We start from the raw sequence: 20,474 nt of genomic DNA, 5'->3' as shown, positions 1-20,474 counted from the left end.
TTAACTGTCTCCCGTTTCCCAAGCAGCACCGTTGGTTTGAGGAAGAGGCAGATGTTGAAGCAGTCCTGCTGGTCTCAACTGCTGCTTCTTCATAGCCAGATGAGGCACTTGTTTCCCTACCCCTCTCAGGTAGCTCCAGTCATTTAGAAGGCCATCCTCCAACTAGTGTGGGCAGTGTGACACCCCCCCTCTCCTGTGCCCCCACACCTAAGAGGGTGGAGAGGAGGTATTTTGTACTTGCTAAAAGGGGGAATTTTCTTTTTACTCATTCACCCACCTGCTCTCTGGTTGTCCACATGGCACGCCAGCACTCACAGAAGTCTACCTCTCTGGAGAGGGCAGCAAAGAGGATAGGCTTGCTGGGCCGGAAGGTATATTTGTCGGCGGGATTACAGTTCCGGATTACGAACTACTAGGCTCTGCTAGCCAAATATCATTTTAATAACTACAACAGGTTATCAGAATTCAAGGCCCAGCAGCCGTTGGATCAAGAGCAGCAATTCCAGGTGCTGGTACATGAGGGGTGACCAAGGTAGGCTTCCAGGCTTCTGTGGATGCAGCTGTCACATCCTCTCGCTCTCTAGCAGTCGGGGTCGTTATGCACCGGGACTCATGGCTACAATCATCCAGCTTCCCCAGGGAGGTCCAAAATACAATCGAGGACCTCCCTTTTGATGAGAACAAGTTGTTCCATGAGAAGACAGATGAATCCCTCCACTTGCTGAAGGATTCCAAGGCCATGCTACAGTCCCTTTATATATACATCCCAACCCTAGGGCGCAGCAGCAGAGGCAACCATACTGTCTGTGCCCACACACTCCCTACCTGGCCTAATATCAACACCATCAGGAGGCCCCACGTAGGCAGCACCGTACTCCATGGCCCCACTTCCCTGCTTCTGTCACAACCGTCTCCTTGACTCTCCCAACATCAGCCATAACTGCAGTTTTGAAGTGCGTGTTGGGACCTGTGAACCTCCCCCAATGCAACCCAACTTGTCCCATATTGTCTTTGGGAGCCATCTTCCCATATTCGCAATTGGGGCAAGATTACCATGGACAATTGGATAATGGAGATACCCTATAGAATTCTTCTCATTCCTGCCAAGCCGACCCGCAGGCCCCCCTCATTCTCCCAGGACCCATCCCATCAATCCATTCTCCAACAACAAGCAGTTGCTATTCTCCTCATAGAGTCTGTCCCACCTCTGTGTACACACTCACTGTACTTCCTCATCCCGAAGAGGGATGGAGGTGCTGCTCCATTCTAAATCTTCATGTGCTGAACACATTTATCAGAAATTCCAAATTCCACACAGTAAGGCTGGCATCAATTATTCCCTCCCTTCCCCAGGGAGTCTGGTTCACGGCTCTTGACATGAAGGACGCTTACTTCCACATGGATGTTCACCCAGCCCACCGCAAGTTTCTCCATTTTTGGGTAGGACACCAACACTCCCAATTTGGGGTCCTCCTGTTCTTCCACGAGATAAACAGATGGAACTCTTTTCAGTTTAGGTTCTGCTGCTATTCATCAAGGATGATCCAACTCTTATCCATCTCTTATAAAGGTATCTTCTATGTGATGGACACTTATGTAAATATCTAGGCTGGCAGTTCTGGTAAACACCTCTAGCAGTCTTGAAAAAGGCATTCACAATCATCTGAACAATGAAACTGACTGTACACAAAGTGCTGTCAGATGTGTAAGGTACAACAAATTTGGAAAAAAAATAAAATGTTTTTCTCTAATTCCTTTCAGTTATGACAATCTTGAGTGGTTTCTTGCAATAATAGTAAATACAAAACTTTCAGATGATATCGGAGGTGATTGTGTAACCCTTTCAGTGATTGTGCTGAAGGACACACAACAGCACACTGGATGAGCCAGGAATAGAATTGCAGGCCACTGACTCCTTGTCTCCTGTACTAAACACCAATTCACACTGTATTTTATATTTTTCATTTTAATGTAGCTTTTCAGTGTGTGCCGTGGACCAGACATATCAGCACCAATGAAGAAAGTGGCTAACCCCTTTCCTTTCCCTGGGAAAATAGGGAAAACAGGCCTCTAGAAAAACGTTGTACATAACCTTTGCAGCACTGAGGGCTACACTGGCATGTTGCAAAGTGCCAAGGGCTGTGTTTAATTTACATATGAATGTGCATAGGATTTTAATCAGATAAATGCTGCGCACTGTTGGTTTTCATTTACAGTGTTCTTAGTGCACACAGTGATTTGCAAATCACACGGGCCAAATGTACTTTTAGAGCTGTAGTGGAAGTCAGATTAATGGAGGTGTTTTTCTGACCCCAGCTTCTTGATGTCTGGGTTTCTCTCTTGGAGGGTCTCATATACATTAGGGAATGTAAGTTTCAGGCTTTTAGGGGGTTGCAAAGTTTTGATTGCCATAGATGTGTTGTAGTAAAAACTGGGACAAACTACTTCCACAGAGAGTACGGCAAACTGCCCTCTTATCTGTCTATCTGGAACTCAGCTGTCATTTATAGAAATTCAGTAAGATTCTTTCATAAAACATGGTGTCGGTGGATTGGAATGTTGTATGTCTGTGTTTTTCAAGTTCAGCTGTAAAAGGATCTGGAAAAAACTCAGACTCCTCCCTTACCTCCCCCTCACCTCCAAAGGTTCTGAATCACTGATGATGATTCTTGAAACTTCTTGATTTGTTCACAATGGGGATGACTGTCTCACTTGTATTTCTTTTAAAATTTGTTGGCAATTCAGACATGAAGAAGGTCATCCCATGTGCATGAAAAAACTTGCAGATGAAAGCACAAATCTCCACTTCTCTCTACTTTTGTGGCAGCCGCAAATAAAGTTCCACAAATGTTTTCATATTTGTAACTACCTTGAAAACATTTTGTGGCTTGAAATAAAATAGGGGCTACAGTTTTGAAGAGAGTGGAATCTTCACTGAACTTGTGGTGATCCTGCATTTATCACACACATTCTCTGCTCTCCTTCTTTATTTAGTCTCTCTGATACAAAGCTACTACAAGGATGAATTTAAACCAGGATTTCAATTATCTAGTAAAATCTTTTCCACTTCCTAACATCTGTGATAATGTTATATCAACCACTCTGTGATATGTGCATCAATTTCAATTGATTGTGCCAATGTAATGAACAGCAAATATTGGTAATGAAACGCCATCATGAGTTTTCAGAGTTAACACCTCATTAAGATGAAATTTGACCCTTCTGAATGACTGGAGGTTGTTTAACAACTTTCTTATGATTAATTTGTCTAGTTATGCAGGAAGACAATGATGCATTGGTTCATATTTGGGAAGCTTTCATAACCATAAAGATTAGACTTTATTTTAAAAAGTTCTGTTTCTATTGAAAACTGAGGTGGGGGAGGGCACCAACAAACTGCAAGAAACAGTCATCGAATGGGCTGTTGGTTATGCACTAGGGCCCTGATCCAAAGCCCAGTGAAATTGATGTAAAAGCTCTGACTGACTTCATTGGGCTTTGGATCAGGTACTAGGAACATAGTGGAACCTACTTAGAAGCATCTATAGCAATAATAAATATAGAGGAACTTACTGTACTTCACTTGGGAGCGCTCTTGGGGGGAGTTCCAAAAGATGGTGTCAGCAGAGGATATGGAGAGGTACTCTATTTAGAGAACATCCAAATGAAAGTAGATAAACTTTTAATCTCTTTATCAAGTTCCTGTTTCGTGGCAGGTGAAACGACAAGAAATACAAAGCAAAGAAAAGTAATCTGTAGCTGGAGCATTTTAATAAATCAATATTTAAATCCATTGGAAAAGATCTGTTGGCAATCACCAGCACTCATTTCATGATCCTTTTCCTCTAAGATGCAGAAGTGAAGAGTAACCGTTGCCAGCAGTCATAAAATGAAGGAAGGTCTCAGGAAATATATTTGTCAGCTCAATACTGGTGGAATTCAGCTTCATAAACAGCCGTTAATTTCCCAGCACCTTCCCCAGCTCTCGATGGGACAAGAAAAATCAGTCATTTCAATTTCTCTTTAAGTATCTAAAATAATTCTTCTTGTCTTTTTGGTAAATCAGCATATCTATGGATATTTATTCTTCATCTCTTTGCATGATTCCTTCCTGTGTGGAATTATTTATTTATTTATTTCCAGCATCTGTTGTTTATTATGGGCTCTTTTCATTCACAGAATGTCATTTCTCTTCTGGACTTCTAGGTAATTTCATCACTCTTCACTACATATTTCATCCATGTTTCTACAGAAAGTCATTATGTGGCAGAGCCTGCTGACAAGGATATTTAGAATACACTCGCCCTTTGTCCTAAAGCACTGTGTTACTTCCCTTTGTTACGTCATTAATATATCTGATTAACGAGATCATGGACCTGATGTTGCTGCAAAAAGACTGGAGTTTTTATATTGCTGGGATTCATGCTATATTCTCTCCCTCTATCTTTCCGTCTGTGCATTGGACTGAAGTGCATGGGAGCTCTTATCAGCTAGGCTGACCCCAACAAAAAAGGCTTTTTGGTTTTTATATTTAAAAAGTGTCCATACTTCAGAAGCCTCTACTAATTGACTGCTTGGACCCTATATTTTCTCCAGTTCTAAGTAGAAATTGGTGTCGAGGGGTTGGGGTGCTGGATATGACTTCTGTCAGAGTTTCAGTTACTGCACCTGTATTCCTTCTCCATGGTCCCTTGAGGGCACTCACTTAGGGGTTTCCGGCTCCCAGCCACCACTTCTCATGTGTGGAGACCCACATCTCACTCCTCCCTGACCGGGAGTTTTAAGCTCCCTAATCTCCAGAAGGCCAGTCTGCCTAAAAGGCCAGTACCTACCCTTTGCTTTCTCTCTGAGGGCTCTGACCAGTGCATTGCCCAGTTACAAGTTACCACACAGCTCCTCCTAAGGAAGCACATTTATTCTTAAGGTAAAAGCATATAAAACAATAAAAGAAAGCTTATAAAAACAATAAAATAACATGCACACTTGCCCAAAAGCTTACGTGAGGTCATCCCCAGCCCCACCATAGGACTCTGGTGTCAGTCCTTCAAACCCCACAACTGGGTTTTCCCTGTGGTTACATAGAATCATATAATATTAGGATTGGAAGGGACCTCAGGAGGTCATCTAGTCCAACCCGCTGCTCAAAGCAGGACTAACCTCAGCTATATCATCCCAACCAGGGCTTTGTCAAGCCTCAGCTTAAAAACATGTTTATCTCAGTCTTTAGATCAGGAACCAAAACAAAGGCCATGAGTCAGTTTAAGCCTGGGCTATTTATCCAGAAGTCCTTTCTTTGTCTGCGGGTCTCTGGAGAATCCAGTTTGAATTAGAATATGTGAGCCTCCCCAGGAGGTGGTATCTCTCTGGAGGTGTTATAACCTGAGTGATTTGCCTTAGTCATTCCCTGCTGTTTTTGTTACCTGGAGGAACTCTGATAACCCTCCTGTGCAGTGCATGCAATCCTTGGCCCATAACCATACATAAACCTTTCATACACCTGGAGTTTGTCTCTCCTCCCCCACTCACATTTCTTCATCAAGAACAATGCACAGTGAGGTGGGTGAGCAGAACCACTTTTTGTTAGCTCCAATGCTAGTCTCTCCAGAGTGGGGTGAGGCTGGGACCATGGATTGACCCCCTTCCGCACAGGCCAATAGAGCTAGAACTAGGGAGCTAGATTTAATCCAGTTAAAAGACAAATAGATATTTCATTGAAACATGCTGGAATTCTGGCTGAGTCAGGCTTTTCCTCGGGGCTCCCGCTGGAGCATGCCCTTTCTACGTGAACCAATACCCATCACAAATGGCTGGTTTGGCCTCCAAGGCGCAAGTGCAGCCCGGAATTTATGAAGGATCACTCACATCTATTCTGATTATCTTAAAGATTGTGTAAGATTTCAGGCTGCTACAGAAAAGTACTATGCTGTATGGCATAATCAAAAATAACCCATTAGTGCTGGCCCATGAGCAGATCTCTCTCCTGAATGATAAATTGATGCATTTAAACTCTTTAACAAGTACCAAATGAATCTGTGGCTAAATCCAAGTTTCTTGTGTTACCATCCTGCCCTACAGCTTCTTCACTAATTTATCTCTATTAGCAGCATGACTTTTCTCCAGACGGTTCCTGTTAATAATATCTTATCTTTGTGTTCAGTTATATTGGTGTTTTCCTCCAAAATGTTAGGATAACTAAACATTCTCTATATGCATCCAAAAGTAGTGGGGAAAATACAGCCGAATGTGTTTATTTTGGTATTATTACTACTTGTGCACTGTTACTGTATGTTTGTCACTCTTCAAACACAGAGTCTACTCTGAACTCAGTAGGAATTTAGATTCTGAAATTAGGATTGGATTTATTTAAGACATTGTCTATGCCATAAAATTTAAGGGCCCTCTGATGTTTTTTCTGAAATCAGTGTGGTATTTTTTATTGATTTCAGTGGAAGAAAAATGGGTCCGTAAACATGCTAGACTGAATTGAAGATGGGTGGGTGACTTTTGGGGAAGGGAATGTATGGGGTATAGTTATGTATGTACTAAAGGGTGGGAGCTCTACGCACACACTCGGAATGTGTGGGAAACCTATTGACATTTTCTGTCTTCAGCAGGTGGAGTAGATAGGCCTTAGTTAAGAAAGATTGTGTCAGATTGTTGATTATCTGGGACATGTGCAATGTGAGACACAATCTGTTTTAATTTTAAAGCAACATCAGTATTATAATCTTCATTCCCTGTTGGTTTCAGTAGCACTTCTGCAGTAAAGTACTGAGGAAGTCTTTCCAGAGGTGGAACTGTCTCCTTCCCATCAGTTGTGATTGTCTGATGTGACAGTCCCAGGGTTTAAAGAAGATGGGGTCGTTGTCTAGGGCACTTTTGGTGACGTGCTATTCACTCTGGAGCTCCCCCCTTCCCAATACCAAATCTGCTAGACCCCTGTTAGGACACTTGCAAAGGCCATCTATTCCCCCAGCTTTTCTTGGGGTAAAGGTGTAGGTGTTGAGCAGGATTTGAGACATTCTGAGCCATCTGTTATGTCTGTTGTCATTGTGTCCATATGTACATTCAATTATTTAGCAATATTTTGTGATGGATGAATTTTATAACAAGTTTTATAATACACATTTTATAAGTACCTTTGTGCCATGTTCTCCTTCTAAACACTGTGTGAAGATGCACCTTTTATTATTCCTATGGTCTCTGAGTAACCTGCAATACTGTGCTTGCTATCTTTCCTGCAGGAGTTATCTACACTGCAGATATCCTTGACCGAGAGACAACCAAATCCTATTGGCTAACAGTGTATGCGACCGATCGTGGTGTTGTCCCGCTCTATGCTACCATCGAGGTCTATGTTGAAGTTGAAGATGTGAATGACAATGCCCCTCTGACCTCTGACCCAATTTATTATCCGGCTGTCATGGAAAACTCCCCTAAGGATGTATCTGTCATTCAGATCCAGGCCCAAGATCCCGACTCCAGCACCAGTGAAAAACTGACCTACAGGATTACAAGCGGAAACCCTCAGAACTTCTTCGCTATCAATCCGAAAACAGGTAACGAGATGCCACTACTTTTTGTTTCTTGGTCAATACAGATTCTTTACAGAGTTGCTTTTCTTTGTCTCTCTCTTGCACTGGACTCCTCTGACGCTGTTTTTTGGGTGTTTTGGGAAAATTGTTGCCTATATATTTTTCCAGTGGTCAAGTCCCAATTTCAGAGTTGGTTAAATAGCTTGACAGTAAACATAGCCTTTGTCTAAGGATCCTGTACACCTTTGTGCCCATAAACATCTGCATTGGCAGATGATATAACAGAAACAATGTTTTCTTTGTGTTGTTATGGGTGTTATGTTACTCATCATTTCATAGCTTCTCAGGATTGCCTATCAATTCACCCGAAGGGTAATGCTAAATACACATAACGCTGCTAGGGAAGATTTACCAGTGGGTTAGTACTGTTGTAGTTTACGGGACAAATTCCTATCTGTTGTAATTTGATTGTTGAAGTCAACATTTGTCAAACACGAGCTATTGGGCTCGATACAAGAGTTAATTGAATGCAGTTTTATGGCATGAATTGCACAGCAGATCAGACTACATGATCTGATGGTCCCTTGGGTCTTAAAACTTCTGTGAATCTACACAGATTTATAGCGGCTGGGGTTCTGGGCATATGTGTGATGTGTTACAGATATGATCCTGTCTGGCTGGCTATTCACTGCAGTCACCTGTTAGCTCACCTGGGCCCCAATTCAGCAGAGCACTTAAGCACGTGCACATTGACTTCAGTGGGACTACACATGTGCTTAAAAGCTTTGCTGAATAAGGGTGCCATAAGTACCATGCCTTAGCTGGAAGATCGAGAATTAACAGCAAGGAGCAGTAAAGAATGTGATAGGTGGTTGAGCCTGAAACAATGTATGTTATCCTGTATGCATACCTATATACTGCTGCAAAATGGCTCCATGTAATGTTTATCAAGCTGTCTACCATCCATCATCTGCCTTGCAAACCTCCTCAACTTGATGTGGATCTGACGGTGTATTCTGTACTCAAGAAGGTGGTGGGACATTTTTCAAAGCAATGTGGCGTTTCACCCCCACCCCCACCCATTCAGTTTATTGCAGTGTTTCTCAAATAGTGTTCGGGTTCCGCGGGCTGAGTTGAAGGGTTCCGCGAAAAAGTGGAACTGCGCCGCCGAAATTAACAGAAATCGCGTGCCACCGAACAGCTGTCAGCGCACCGCCAAAAAGCCGCGAGCATGCCGCCAAACAGCTGATGGAGCTGCGGAACGGCTGTGATCACGCCACCAAACAGCTGATTGTGCCGCAGAACAGCTGTGATTGTGCCACCGAACAGCTGATGGCGCCGCGGAAAACAGCTTAGAGAGTGCGCCGCCAAAACCAGCCTACACCGCGCCGCCGAAAAGGGGAAGATTTCCTGGATTTGTCGGCGGAGGGTATGGCATGGCCACGCAAGGGTGCTGCGGCGAAATATAATTGAGAAACACTGGTCTAATGGAAGATGCATGGCCAAATGCCTCCTGCATTGCTTTTAAATAAACCTCAGTCTATATATTTTTTTAAAAGACTTACATCCATTAGCTTTCAAAAAGAATGAGGAAAAGGAGAAGGTGTATGCACAGTCTAAGGCAAATACAGTCAGTTGTAAATAATAATGGGCAATACATAACTTTCAGTATTTGGCTAGGCAACACAGCTACTGTATGTTGTAAAAGAATTGGTGGTCTTTTCAGGCATAACCCTGCAGACTGGCCTTAACAAATACACTTGCTGAATCTGCTGCAGATATACAGCCAAAGGCCTGAATCACACTCCTTCCCATGACAAGTGAGGGAATAGGAGGGTTGATCCCCTGGCACTGCCCTCAAATCGCCATTGGATCACAGTGTGAAAGGAGCCCCAGCTGAGCTGGTTGTAATGATGCATGTGCTTTCCCTGCACTGGCTCCCCAAATCTTTCAGCACAGCCTGTTCGGTGGAACTGCACTTTCGCCGATGTCAAGCTCATTGGCGCAGTGGCCATCTTTTTGTTCTGCTTCTCTACAGCACCTAGTGCAGTGGGGTCCTGGTCCAGCAACAGGATTACAGTAATAATCATAATAGCTTTAGAGAGGCCTCCATCAGTCTGTATCAGGGAACCAGGATGATTTCTCCTTAGAAGATTGCATCCATTCTTTCCAATAGGGAGCTTGCTTTGCTTAGTTTTACCTCATAAAACTATTACATGGCTGGAACTTAGAGGCTTCAGCTGTTCCCCTCCAGAGCCCTCCAAACTCTCTGAAAGCTTCTAGTGCTGAGGGCATGTGAGATTTTTAATATTTAACATGTATAGTAGCTCAGGAGGGACCTTGTTGTGCTATGGGAACCTTCTGGCTAGTGTCTGATTTGTGAAGGAGTGTGTATGTGTGGGATAAATCAGCTCCTTTTGTGCAGCTTACTTAAAGAGAAATAAAACGGAAAACACCAAAAACTAGGTAGGATGCCTCTTTCGCCCCTCCTCCCCATTAGTTCTTCTGTGGTTGGGTTGATGGAGCAGGTGTACAGTGGTTCTGTGGTGCTGAGAAGGGAGGCTTCCAATTTTAAAGCCAGGGATTGGAATCACGGTCTTATAAATTATGAAAGTGCTGTGGGCTTTAGCTGCACCATTCTCAGTGACAGCAATGGGAGGTGGGAGGCTCAAAGCTGTGAGAGAAAACATACAGTATTAGATTTAGAAAGTAGCCTTCAGCTAACTGCCCAAGTTACTTTTAAACCATACTCAAACCACATTCTTTTCTTACTCATACGATTTTTATAAGAAACAGGTTCACAATTATGTTTTCTAGTAATTAAGAAATACATTTGTTTTCCAGCATATACACAAGAAGTTTGTCTTAAAGTCACATGCTATGCAAAAATTTATGTGCTATCTGATATTCAGCAAAGCTGTAATTTTATAGTGCTTTGCAAGGCAGGCTTAAATGTCACAGGTGGCGATGTAGCGATGGCAGTATAGGTGCATGGTGTTTGTGTTTCTGCCTCAGAATGAGAATATTCATCTGTGCCATGTGGGCCCTTTATTTTTCAATGCAGTCCTAAAATTTAAGTAATGTCAACAGCCAGTCATCTTTCGTCTAGGACTAGTCAGGCTTTGTGAGTGAAAATTAAAGTAGTATCCCATTTAAGCCCATGCTGGCATAGACAGGAGTCCATTGAATATTCCTACACACAAGTCCCTCGGTTTATTTTGTTTTGTTGGGTGCAGTTTATGTGGTGTTTCCAAAGAATCACTTCTCGTTGGTCCATTTTATAGCATTGTTTCTACACACTCAGATCATCAATTCATAAATGACAAGGTTTTCCACCTTCTCTTTCTCCTGAGCTTGTCTTCATTCTCTTCAGAGCTCATGTCAATCACATACATTTCTATAATGTTAAGGGGCTGGGTTTGCAGTATCCGTTCATGTATTTGTCACACCATAGTATGCCATGTACTCCTCACTGTAGTATACTGTCCTCTAGTGAAGTATGATACCAGGATGCTGGAGAACTGAATTTGATTCCTGGCTCTGTCACAGGCTTTTGACAAGTCACCGAAGGCCAGATTTTTAAAGTTATTTAGGCGCTGCCTCAAGATGCAGATAGGTGCTAAGTGGGATTTTCCAAGTGCCTAGGCTTTTTTAACTTGTGTTGAAATCAATGGGCATTAGTTGTCCAGGCATTTTGGAAAATCCCATGTGGCATCTATGTGCATCCTCAGGCACCTATATTCCTTTAAATATTTGGCCCTTAACCCATCTGTAAAATGGAAAAAATAATATTCCCTTTGTCTCCCATGTCCCTGTACAATATAAGGTCTTTAGATGGTCTCTTCCTAATTTCATAGGCGGTATCCTGCAAAATAGAGCCCCTATCTTGGGGCACTGATGAAGTACAAATAAAAATTTATGTAAATTAAATTCAATCTAAAGTGAGACTTTCAGACCCCTGATGTGGAAATGTCCATCAGAACAAGAATCCCAGTCTGACTCCATCCAGCTGGTTCTGATGACTCTGGACTCCATCCAGCTGGTTCTGATGATGTAGGAAGCAGTGAGTGCCTTCCTTTCCTATGTAAAGGTTTTCTGCTCTCTTTGGGGATTGGCATATGAGACACCACCAGTTCTCTCCTCTCCTAGATTCGGCTCTCATGGGGGAAGATGAAGAGGGAATTCTGATCAGGAAAGGCCACTTCTCCCAGGTCACTGCTCCAGGGTATGTATAGGTGTCAGAGCTGGGTCCTGTACCCCTTGTTTCTGCACCTGGGAGAAAGAAAGACAAGAAGAAATTGTGTTGCAACTCCCTACCATCAGCCCTGAACTCTCTAGCACAGCAGACCTTGTAGGGCAAATGCCACCTCACATGGAGATTCCTCTCCTCTCTTCCTGTCCTAGATTTTGTTATAATGTATAGCTAAGTGGCAACCAGTAAGAGAACTGCACTTTCTGTGATGAGCTGATATGCATAAGTACAGACACCAAAAAGATAATGTAGTACATATGAAGCTGTAAATCACCTGCTCTCTCTTTCAGGGAGCTACTGAAGGTTGCTTTTACCTGTAGAAGAGTGAATAGTGTTCACTTAATTAATGTAGCACATCCAATAGAAGATCTCTGACTTCTACTGATTTATTGTGCTGCAAGGGATGTTTAAATTCAGTATTGACCTTTTTCTGTAGATAAAAGTGCGCTTCAAATAGGAAAGGACAAATGGTGGCTGCAGTATGGTTATGGTCATGGCAAGGAAATGTGTGTTTACCCTTGTTTATTTTGTAGACACCTACTGTACTCAGGTCCGCCAACAGCAATTCCGCACCCCAAGGCAGAACAGTCAATGGCCCTCCCAGAAAGGGAGGGCTGAGGTTTATGACCACATGGGCGGTGGGTGAAGCTTCCCCTTGGATCAGGGAGGCTAGCTCCCCACCCTGCCTCTTCCGTCTGCAGTCCCACCAAACTCCATGTCTGCTCCTCAGCCCTGCCGCTCACTGCGTCTCTTCTTCCCTCCTCCCCCGCTCCGCTGGGCCCTCCTCCTCTCTTCCACATACCCCTTTCTTCCGAGGTGGTGAGCGATGGCGGGGGGTGGGGTGGGCTGAGCAGGGAGGGGCGGAGGAGGGGTGTGGCGAGCAGCAGCAGAGAAGAGAGGAGGGATGTGGCGGCAAGTGGATCAAGCAGGGGCGGGGCCTGGGTGGAGCGAGGAGGAGGGACTTGGCAAGCAGCGGCAGAGGAGGGGTGAGCGGGGAGGGGGCAAGGAGGAGGGACATGGTGGCAAGCAGGCTGAGCTGCAGCGTGGCCTGGGTGGAGTTGAATGCAGGTGAAAGAGGTGGGGCGGGGAGCTAGCCTCCTCAAGGGGAAGTTTCACCCGCCGCCCATGGATCTATTCCATTTGCCTGGGCCCTTTTAAATTGCCGGGCTCCTGGGCAATTGACCTGCCCCCTGCCCCCGCCCCCCTGTTGGTGGTCCTGACTGTACTTAAAATGGCAACTCAAGTTTCCATCATTAGTGCTGCCCTGCAAGGGTGTTTGCATACTTATGATGAAGATGATATAGAGTAAAATTTTCAAAAGCAGCTCAGTGCACCTAACGCCCATTGATTTCAGTCTCAGTTAGGCACCTCGGCACTTTTGAAAATCCAGTTTGGGGCTTTCTGCATCTTTAGATACCTAAATATCTTTACAAATCTGGCCCTAAGTCTCACTTTCAGAAATACTTTGGACCAGACTTACAAAGGCATTAAGGCCTCTAAAGATGCAGATAGGAACTTGAGTAAAACCTATCAATTTAGATTGCTAAGTACATTGGTAAATCTAGCCTATAGGCGCTAAGGTTCCTAAGTGCCTAAGTCACTTTTAAAAATGGGACTTAGGCTTCTAAGTCACGTAAACGCTTTTAAAAACTTTACCCATAGTGTCGTCCTTTTTCGTGGCTAGGCTCATCATGCCCACATGCAGATTTGCCCTATTGTCTTGACCTCCATGTGACAGAGAGGGCTCAATCTCACCCTGACACTGAACATGGGGCATGAAACTGTTTGAACTGATGGGAAGTGTTTGCGTGTATTTGTATGTTCATATTTATATAGATAGAAAATCACAGGGTGGAAGAGATAAAAACAGAGAAGAATCTTAGTGTTGCATGAATTGTCAAACTAGCTAAATTCTAACCACTATTAGGAATGCTGTGATGGAAGAAATTCTGCCACCATGCTAAACAGTTGGCACTGAAGCTAGTATCAATTATTCTGGGGGAGTATGGTGGAAGAAGATAAATAAGACAGATGATGGTGTTATAAAAAATGATTGATTAGGGCCATAAATTCTTATTTTTTATTTCATGTGTATAGGTGTTAATTTCACAGCGCAGCATAGCAAGAATTTATTGCACTGATTTATTACTTTTTAGTGCTCGGAAGGAAACGATGAATTTTAATTCAAACCATTACTTTTTTGCGGGGGAGAGGAGAGGGTTCCAGATACATTGGACCAACCCAATAGTCTTCTGTTCAGTCTAACGCAGATTATATTAGGACATATTTCAACTAACATGATTACATACAAATTCCTCTCTCCTTCACACCAGTGTAAATCCAAATTAACTATTGATCTTAATGGAGTCACTCCAGATTTGTACTGGTGTGTCTGAATTAAATTTGGCCCTAGCTTGCCAAGTGTCTTGCCAGTATAGTTTACTGTTCTCCATTTGATTTAAGAGTGTGCTTACATTGAAATACTAAATTCATTAGTATAACTGGAAATGATACATGTGGCCCACTGCTTTTTTTTTTGTTTTGAGTAGTGCCTCTTTACTTGGGAATGCAAGTACCTGACTTTTCAAATACCACATTCAGATTTGGAGAGAGGTTTGGTTAATGTTATGGTTATGCAAGCTATAGGGTTAATGAAGGCCATGATCCAATTTCTGGGATCAAGGAAGAATGCCTCCTACTCACCATGAAGAGTGTTGGGCAGCTGGTAAGGTGTATTATGAAACTGAGTTGTTGTTTGAAGCAGCAGGCATAGGGCCTAGTCTAGCGAGAAGCAGAATATCCAATTTACTGTGCTATAGAAAAACAAGCCTTACACACAATGGTTCCCGTTTCCGCATCCCCACCCATTTCTCCACACCCACTTTTTCTAAATTCTGTCAACCTAAATTCCCCCTCCAGTTTCAGCAGGATATGGTATTCCTCATGTGTTCTGAACTTGAGTATAGCTATATGTTCTTCAACAAATGCCTCATTTCAACCTAGAAGATGTAGCATTTCCATGGTGAGTAATTCCCATATATATATATATATATATATATATATATATATATATATATATATATATATAGTCAGCGAAGCTCTCTTGGGATCCTTTAGTTAATTGTGGTTTTATTTGCTTGCCCCTTAAAGACCCAGCATGGTGGTGGTTTTTCCATGATTGATTGTGGCACATCCCAGAGCTTATCAACACTGCTCCAGTCTTTAGCTGGTGGGAATCATTTGAGAGTGATGCAGAACTGCTCTGGGAAGTGGGCCTAATCCTGTCCAGTGCTGAGAACTCTCCGGAAGGTGCTAAGGTCATTGCGAGTTGAAGGTCCTCAGCACCAACCAGGAAGCATTCAGTACCTTGCAGGATCAAACCCAAGTTGTCCTGGGTAGGATCAGAGTACTGTCTTGTGGTAGCATACAGTACATTGTTGATGCACTTCAGTTTAAAAATCCCCTAATCTGTGGAGTAATTACAAGCAATGAAAGTTCATGAGAAATGTTTATGTGAAACTATTTTTACAGAGTCCTACTGTTTTTTTTTCTTTAAATGAACACTGCATCAATAGTACCTAATCAACTTTTAAATTACTTGGGTACTTTTGTTGTTCTAGGTTGTTTGGAAGCTATTTGTTTGAAAGAGTAACTTTTATGGTCTCTTTGTGACTTAAACATTTGTGGATGCCTTCATAAGTCCCATCCGAAAGTAGGGGTGACATTCTCCATACCATTAAAGTTTCAAGTAAACCTCTGCTGGACTGGCATTTTATATGCTTCATAATAAAGGTCTTCTGCTATTCTTATAGCTTATTTCTTTGGGTTGTGACTATAGCAACTGTAACCCCATCTCCCTCCAAGAGAAAAAAAAATCCTTGTAGCTTTTTGACTGAGACATTCAGAATGGGAAATTGGGGCATGGAGAGATGAAGTGATTTGTCCAGGGTCTCACAAGAAGTCCACAGTAGAGCTGGGAATTGAACCCAGATCTCTGGCTAGTTTCCAAAGCATCCTTCCTCTTTCAGTCACTGAGCTCTGCCTCAAGGCATTTACAATCTACATCAACAAACAAAGCACATGGAAAAGATACACATAATCAAATCCATCTCCATGTCGATGCAGGCTTATTCCCTATATTATGTTTCCAATTAACTCCTCTGTGCCAATCCAGGCTCTGACGTGAACTCCTATTTTGGTTTTGGGCTAGCCATATACCCTCTGTGTTTCCCCCATTTTTAGAAATGGGAATGGCATTTACCTACCTCATGTGACTGTGGTCAGACTTAATTCCCATTCAATGCTCTGCAGGTGCAGAGGCGAAATGCAGGTGAAAAGTGCTATATATAAATGACAGCTATTTAAAAAATGAGTCCATTTACTTAGGCAGCAAGATGCATATCAAGCCTCCTTAGAATGACGCAGTGTGGTCTAGTGGCTAGGACGCTGAAGTGGGAGTGATGAGCCTTGGGTTCTGTTCCCAGCTTGATGACCCCCCATAGTGTGTCATTCTTGGTCAAGACACTTCACACCGATGCTTCCCTTCTTACCTTTCATCTGTATGTTTATTGACTGAAATCTCTTCAAAGAATGAACTGGCTCCTGGTGTGGGGGTGTGTGTGTGTGTGTGTGTGTAACACCAACCACAATTGCTGCCCTGATCCCAGGTGCCGTTGATGTGTAATACTGCTTTTAATACAATAATCAATAAAATATTTCCATCCACTTTGATTAGAGTAGTTCTGTGAGTGCTTGCTCATGACGATTCCCTGTTAAGCGTGTGCATGCCTCGTGCACGGCTGTCAGAGATTTTTTGCCTTACTGGTATCCCTGAGGCTGGTTCTGGTGCCCTCTAGAGCCTGCACTCATGCAGCGGTAGATGAGGTGCTGCTGACCCTTCACCCCCTCAGTTCCTTCTTTCTGCCCGTAATGGTTGTTGGAATGGTGTTTTCTCTTGCGTTCACAAGGGCCTAGTGGTTCTTTTCATAGATAGTTGTTAATAGTTCTTGTAAATAGTGGTCCCATCAGGGACGTTTGCCCACGGACTGGGCATGACCACGTCTCCGGACTTCAAACTGTGTTCTGTTTGCCACAAGCCCTTCCTCGTTAATGACCCCGATGACAAGTGTTTAAAGTACTTAGGGGAAACACGTGAGGGATAAGTACAAGATTTTCAAAGGCTTCAGGTCACAGACTAAGAGAGACACCTGAAAGCCCTGTTAATGGAGGTGGCACTCAGACCAGCCTCAGAATTCAGCTACTCAGACTTGGCACCGAATACTTCAGCATTGATGTGGAGCTTCCCGCTGTCATTCAGCTCTTATAGATGCCATTTGCCTTTGCTGGTGCCAAATATGCGGCAAAATAAACTGTGCACCGATTTGAGGCCATTCTCCTGCACCAAAGAGGAATAAGAAATTGGAGTTGGGCAAAAGACCTGTGTCTTGCCAATTGCCTGCTCCAGAGTGGCTAGAGCCAGCCTCTCCTCCTAGGGCTACTCCCAGCCCTTTGAGAGAGCTACCTACGACTCCTGGGAGTGGAAAGGGACCTCTCCACCTAACCGTGTCCTTGACGCCAGAGGCCTTTCAAGTGGACAGGGACTTCATGGCCCTCCCAGTGTCTTCTACTCCAATGACCTTACTCTTGGCACCAGAGCTGATAAAGGGTAAACCTGCCATGGGGCCGCCACAGTGGTTCACAACACCTCGGCCAAGATTTCTGGCGCTACGACAAAGGTCTCTGCTATCTCAACCCCAGCACTGTGCTACCAGTCTCCAACTCAGAGGAGAGACTCAACAGCTACATATCGCCGGTCTTCATCTCCCTAGTACTAGTCATCACCCACGCGGCACTTGTTACCGGTAGCATGGCAATCCCCAGTACCATTCAGCCCGACACCTCATTGCATGCCACTGTCTTGGCACCACTCCCCTCCAGTGTGGCACTGTTCAGGGGAATCCTGTCGCCGGTCACCATCTTCCTGGCACCACTTCCCCATTCCACGCTGCATCCAACAGGGGGAGCCACTGTGGCTCTGCCATGGTCCCTCAGGGAGGAATTGCAGGTTGGTGGGTGTACCACCTTTCGGTGCTGGCCCAGCAACATGAGGGACAATGGCCTGTCCAGTGGCCATGCTGGAACCCATCAGGGATCCCGGTGGCACCAGGACCCTACTTGTTCCAGTCTTCCGCAGCTACGTCTGGAAAACGATCCACAGCACTGACTGGCCCGGTGCAGGACTCAGACTTGGGATCTGATACTGGCACTCAACTGTGGGACCTGGAGATAGAGACAGCTCCCCTTGAAGAGGAAGAGGCACCACTCCCTCCGCTGGTGTTACCATCATCCTTTTCATCCCAGGATTAGGCGGTGGCCACTCCAGCTCCCCTGATGCCCCCAGATGATTTTTGTGCCCACCAAGAACTCCTTAAAAGGATTGCATCCAACCTGAGGTGCTCACAGAGCCTATGGACGGCCTCTTTGACATCCTGGTGGCCATGGCACTGGCTAAAGTTGCATTCTGGTGCACAAAGAGGTGCAGAAGGTTGTCAAAGCCCTTTGGCAGATCCTATCCTCCCTGCCACCAATATCCAAAAGGGCCAAGAAGAAATATTATGTTTTGGCCAAGGGATATAAATACCTGTTCTCCCATCCCCCTGGATTCGTGGTGTTGTCTGCGGTGAATGTGTAGAACAGGCAGAGACAGGCAAGTTTGATGCTTAAGAACAAGGATGCTAAGAAGCTGCACTTGTTTGGAAGAAAGATTTATTCCACAGCCAATTCTTCAACTCAGAATCTCCAACCAATAGGCATTGCTGGGGTGATGCAATTATTACATTTGGGACTCCATGGCCAAATTCAATAACTCTCTGCCACAGGACATCAGGCAGGAGTTTGCGTCCATCTTGGAGGGAAAGACAGTGGCTAGAGCCTCCCTCCAAATGGTACTGGACATTGCAAACTCCATGGCCATGTCAATGACCTCAGTGGTATCCGTGCAGCAGTGTTTCTGGCTAGAGTCCTCTGGATTGTCTCAGGAGGTGCAGCAAGCTATATAGGGCGTTCCCTATATAGGGCGTCCCATTCGAGGGGAACACCCTATTTTCGGAGCAGACTGGTACCAAGCTTCAAGTCCTGAAAGACTCCAGGGCCACTTCATGATCTTTTGGCTTGTATAAACCGCAGGCATCTAGGAAACAGTTCTGGACACACAGCCACTGCCTAGATGTTCGGGTCAGCCGCGGCAAGGCACCTATAAGAGAAGGGACAGAGATAAGAGGTTTAAGCACTGCCATCCCACTTCTTACTCCTCTCCTGCCCAATCAGATCCTGCATCAGGATGGCCCGCAGCAGGCGTTTTGAGGGTGTGCCCGAGGATGGCATCCTAGTCTGGCCTCATCCCCCCCATTTATTTCTGAACCGACTGTTCCCCTTTCTTTCTGCATGGGCCCAGATTACATTGGGCTGTTGGATCCTCAACCCCATATCAGATAGTTACACCCTGCAGTTTTCTTCAGTACCATCCTCCCTCCCTGTCCCTCTTCAGGGACTGTTCTCATGAGCAACTTCTCATTCAGGAGATGGAAACCCTCCTGTTGGTAGCAGCTGTAGAGGAAGTTCTTCAAGCCATGAGAGAGAAAGCGTTTTACTCCCGATGCTTTCTTATACCAGAGGAGACCTCAGGCCCATTCTGGACTTGCATTGCCTCAACAGATATCTCAAGAAGTTGAAATTCTGCATGGTCACCTTAGCCTCCATCATCCCTTCTCTGGATCCAGAGGACTGGTATGCACCCTTGACTTAAAGGATGCATATTTCCATATTTCTATTTTTTCCATGGCCACAGAAGATTCCTCCGGTTTGTGGTTGGCCAATGACACTACCAATTCATCGTGATGCCCTTTGGCCTCTCTTCCACCCCAAGGGTTTTCACAAAATGTATGGCAGTAGTGTCTGCTTATCTGAGGCATCGAGGGGTGCAAATTTACCCATACCTGAATGACTGGTTCATCAAGGGCAAGTCGCAGTCTCAGTTCCAGCATAGCCTCAATCTCATGAGATCCACCTGTCAAAATCTGGGCATATTTGTGGACAAGCAGAAATCAACTCTGTCCCCTGTTCAGCAGATAGAGTTCATAAGAGCAATTCTTGACTCCACAGAGGCCAACGCTTTTCTTCCAGAGTCCTGGTTCCAAGTCATGTCAGGTCTCATTACAGACATACAATCCCACCTGATCATGACCACTCAGTCATGCCTCAGACTCCTGGGATGCATGGCAGCATGCACATATGTGGTCCAGTGTGCTCATCTACGTCTCCATGGCTAGCGTCAGTCTGCACTCCCAACAGGCATGGTCTGGACCTTGTGGTCACAGTTCCACCGCACATCCGGTCATCCCTAACTTGGTGGACGAACCCGCACTCAGTGTTACAGGGAGTGCCCTTCGACGGGCTTTCCCCTCAGTGACACTGGTCTCCAATACTTCAGATCTGGGTGGGGAGCCTATTTCAATGACCTCAACACCCAAGGACTCTGGATGCAGGAGGATCACTCCCTCAACATAAACGTCAGAGAGCTCAAGGCGATATGTCTGGCTTGTCAGGCATTCCTTCCCTACCTGGCTGGCAAGGTAGTCCAGATTCTGATGAACAATACCGCCGTGATGCTTTACATCAAGCAAAGCAGT

The 20,474-nt window shown here is 44.6% G+C and overlaps 1 protein-coding gene across 11 annotated transcripts in view; it reads left to right on the top strand.

Annotated features, from left to right (window-relative positions):
* Positions 1-20,474, top strand: part of FAT3 (FAT atypical cadherin 3) — a 532,268-nt gene that overhangs the window by 242,436 nt on the left and 269,358 nt on the right. For all 11 annotated transcript variants that reach the window (XR_010923752.1, XM_067568394.1, XM_067568392.1 and 8 more), the window contains exon 3: positions 7,245-7,559. Coding sequence is in view for 10 of the 11 variants with exons in the window: in XM_067568394.1 (XP_067424495.1) it covers positions 7,245-7,559 (315 nt within the window). In the remaining variant the exon portion in view is untranslated. The remainder of the gene's footprint in view (positions 1-7,244; positions 7,560-20,474) is intronic.

Source organism: Emydura macquarii, unplaced genomic scaffold, assembly GCF_026122565.2.
Source record: "Emydura macquarii macquarii isolate MOO-44397 ecotype Brisbane River unplaced genomic scaffold, CSIRO-AGI_Emac_v2 contig_318, whole genome shotgun sequence".
NCBI lineage: Eukaryota > Metazoa > Chordata > Testudines > Chelidae > Emydura > Emydura macquarii.
The sequence above is the reverse complement of the archived record's forward strand: the minus strand, read 5'-3'. Positions and strand labels throughout refer to the sequence as shown.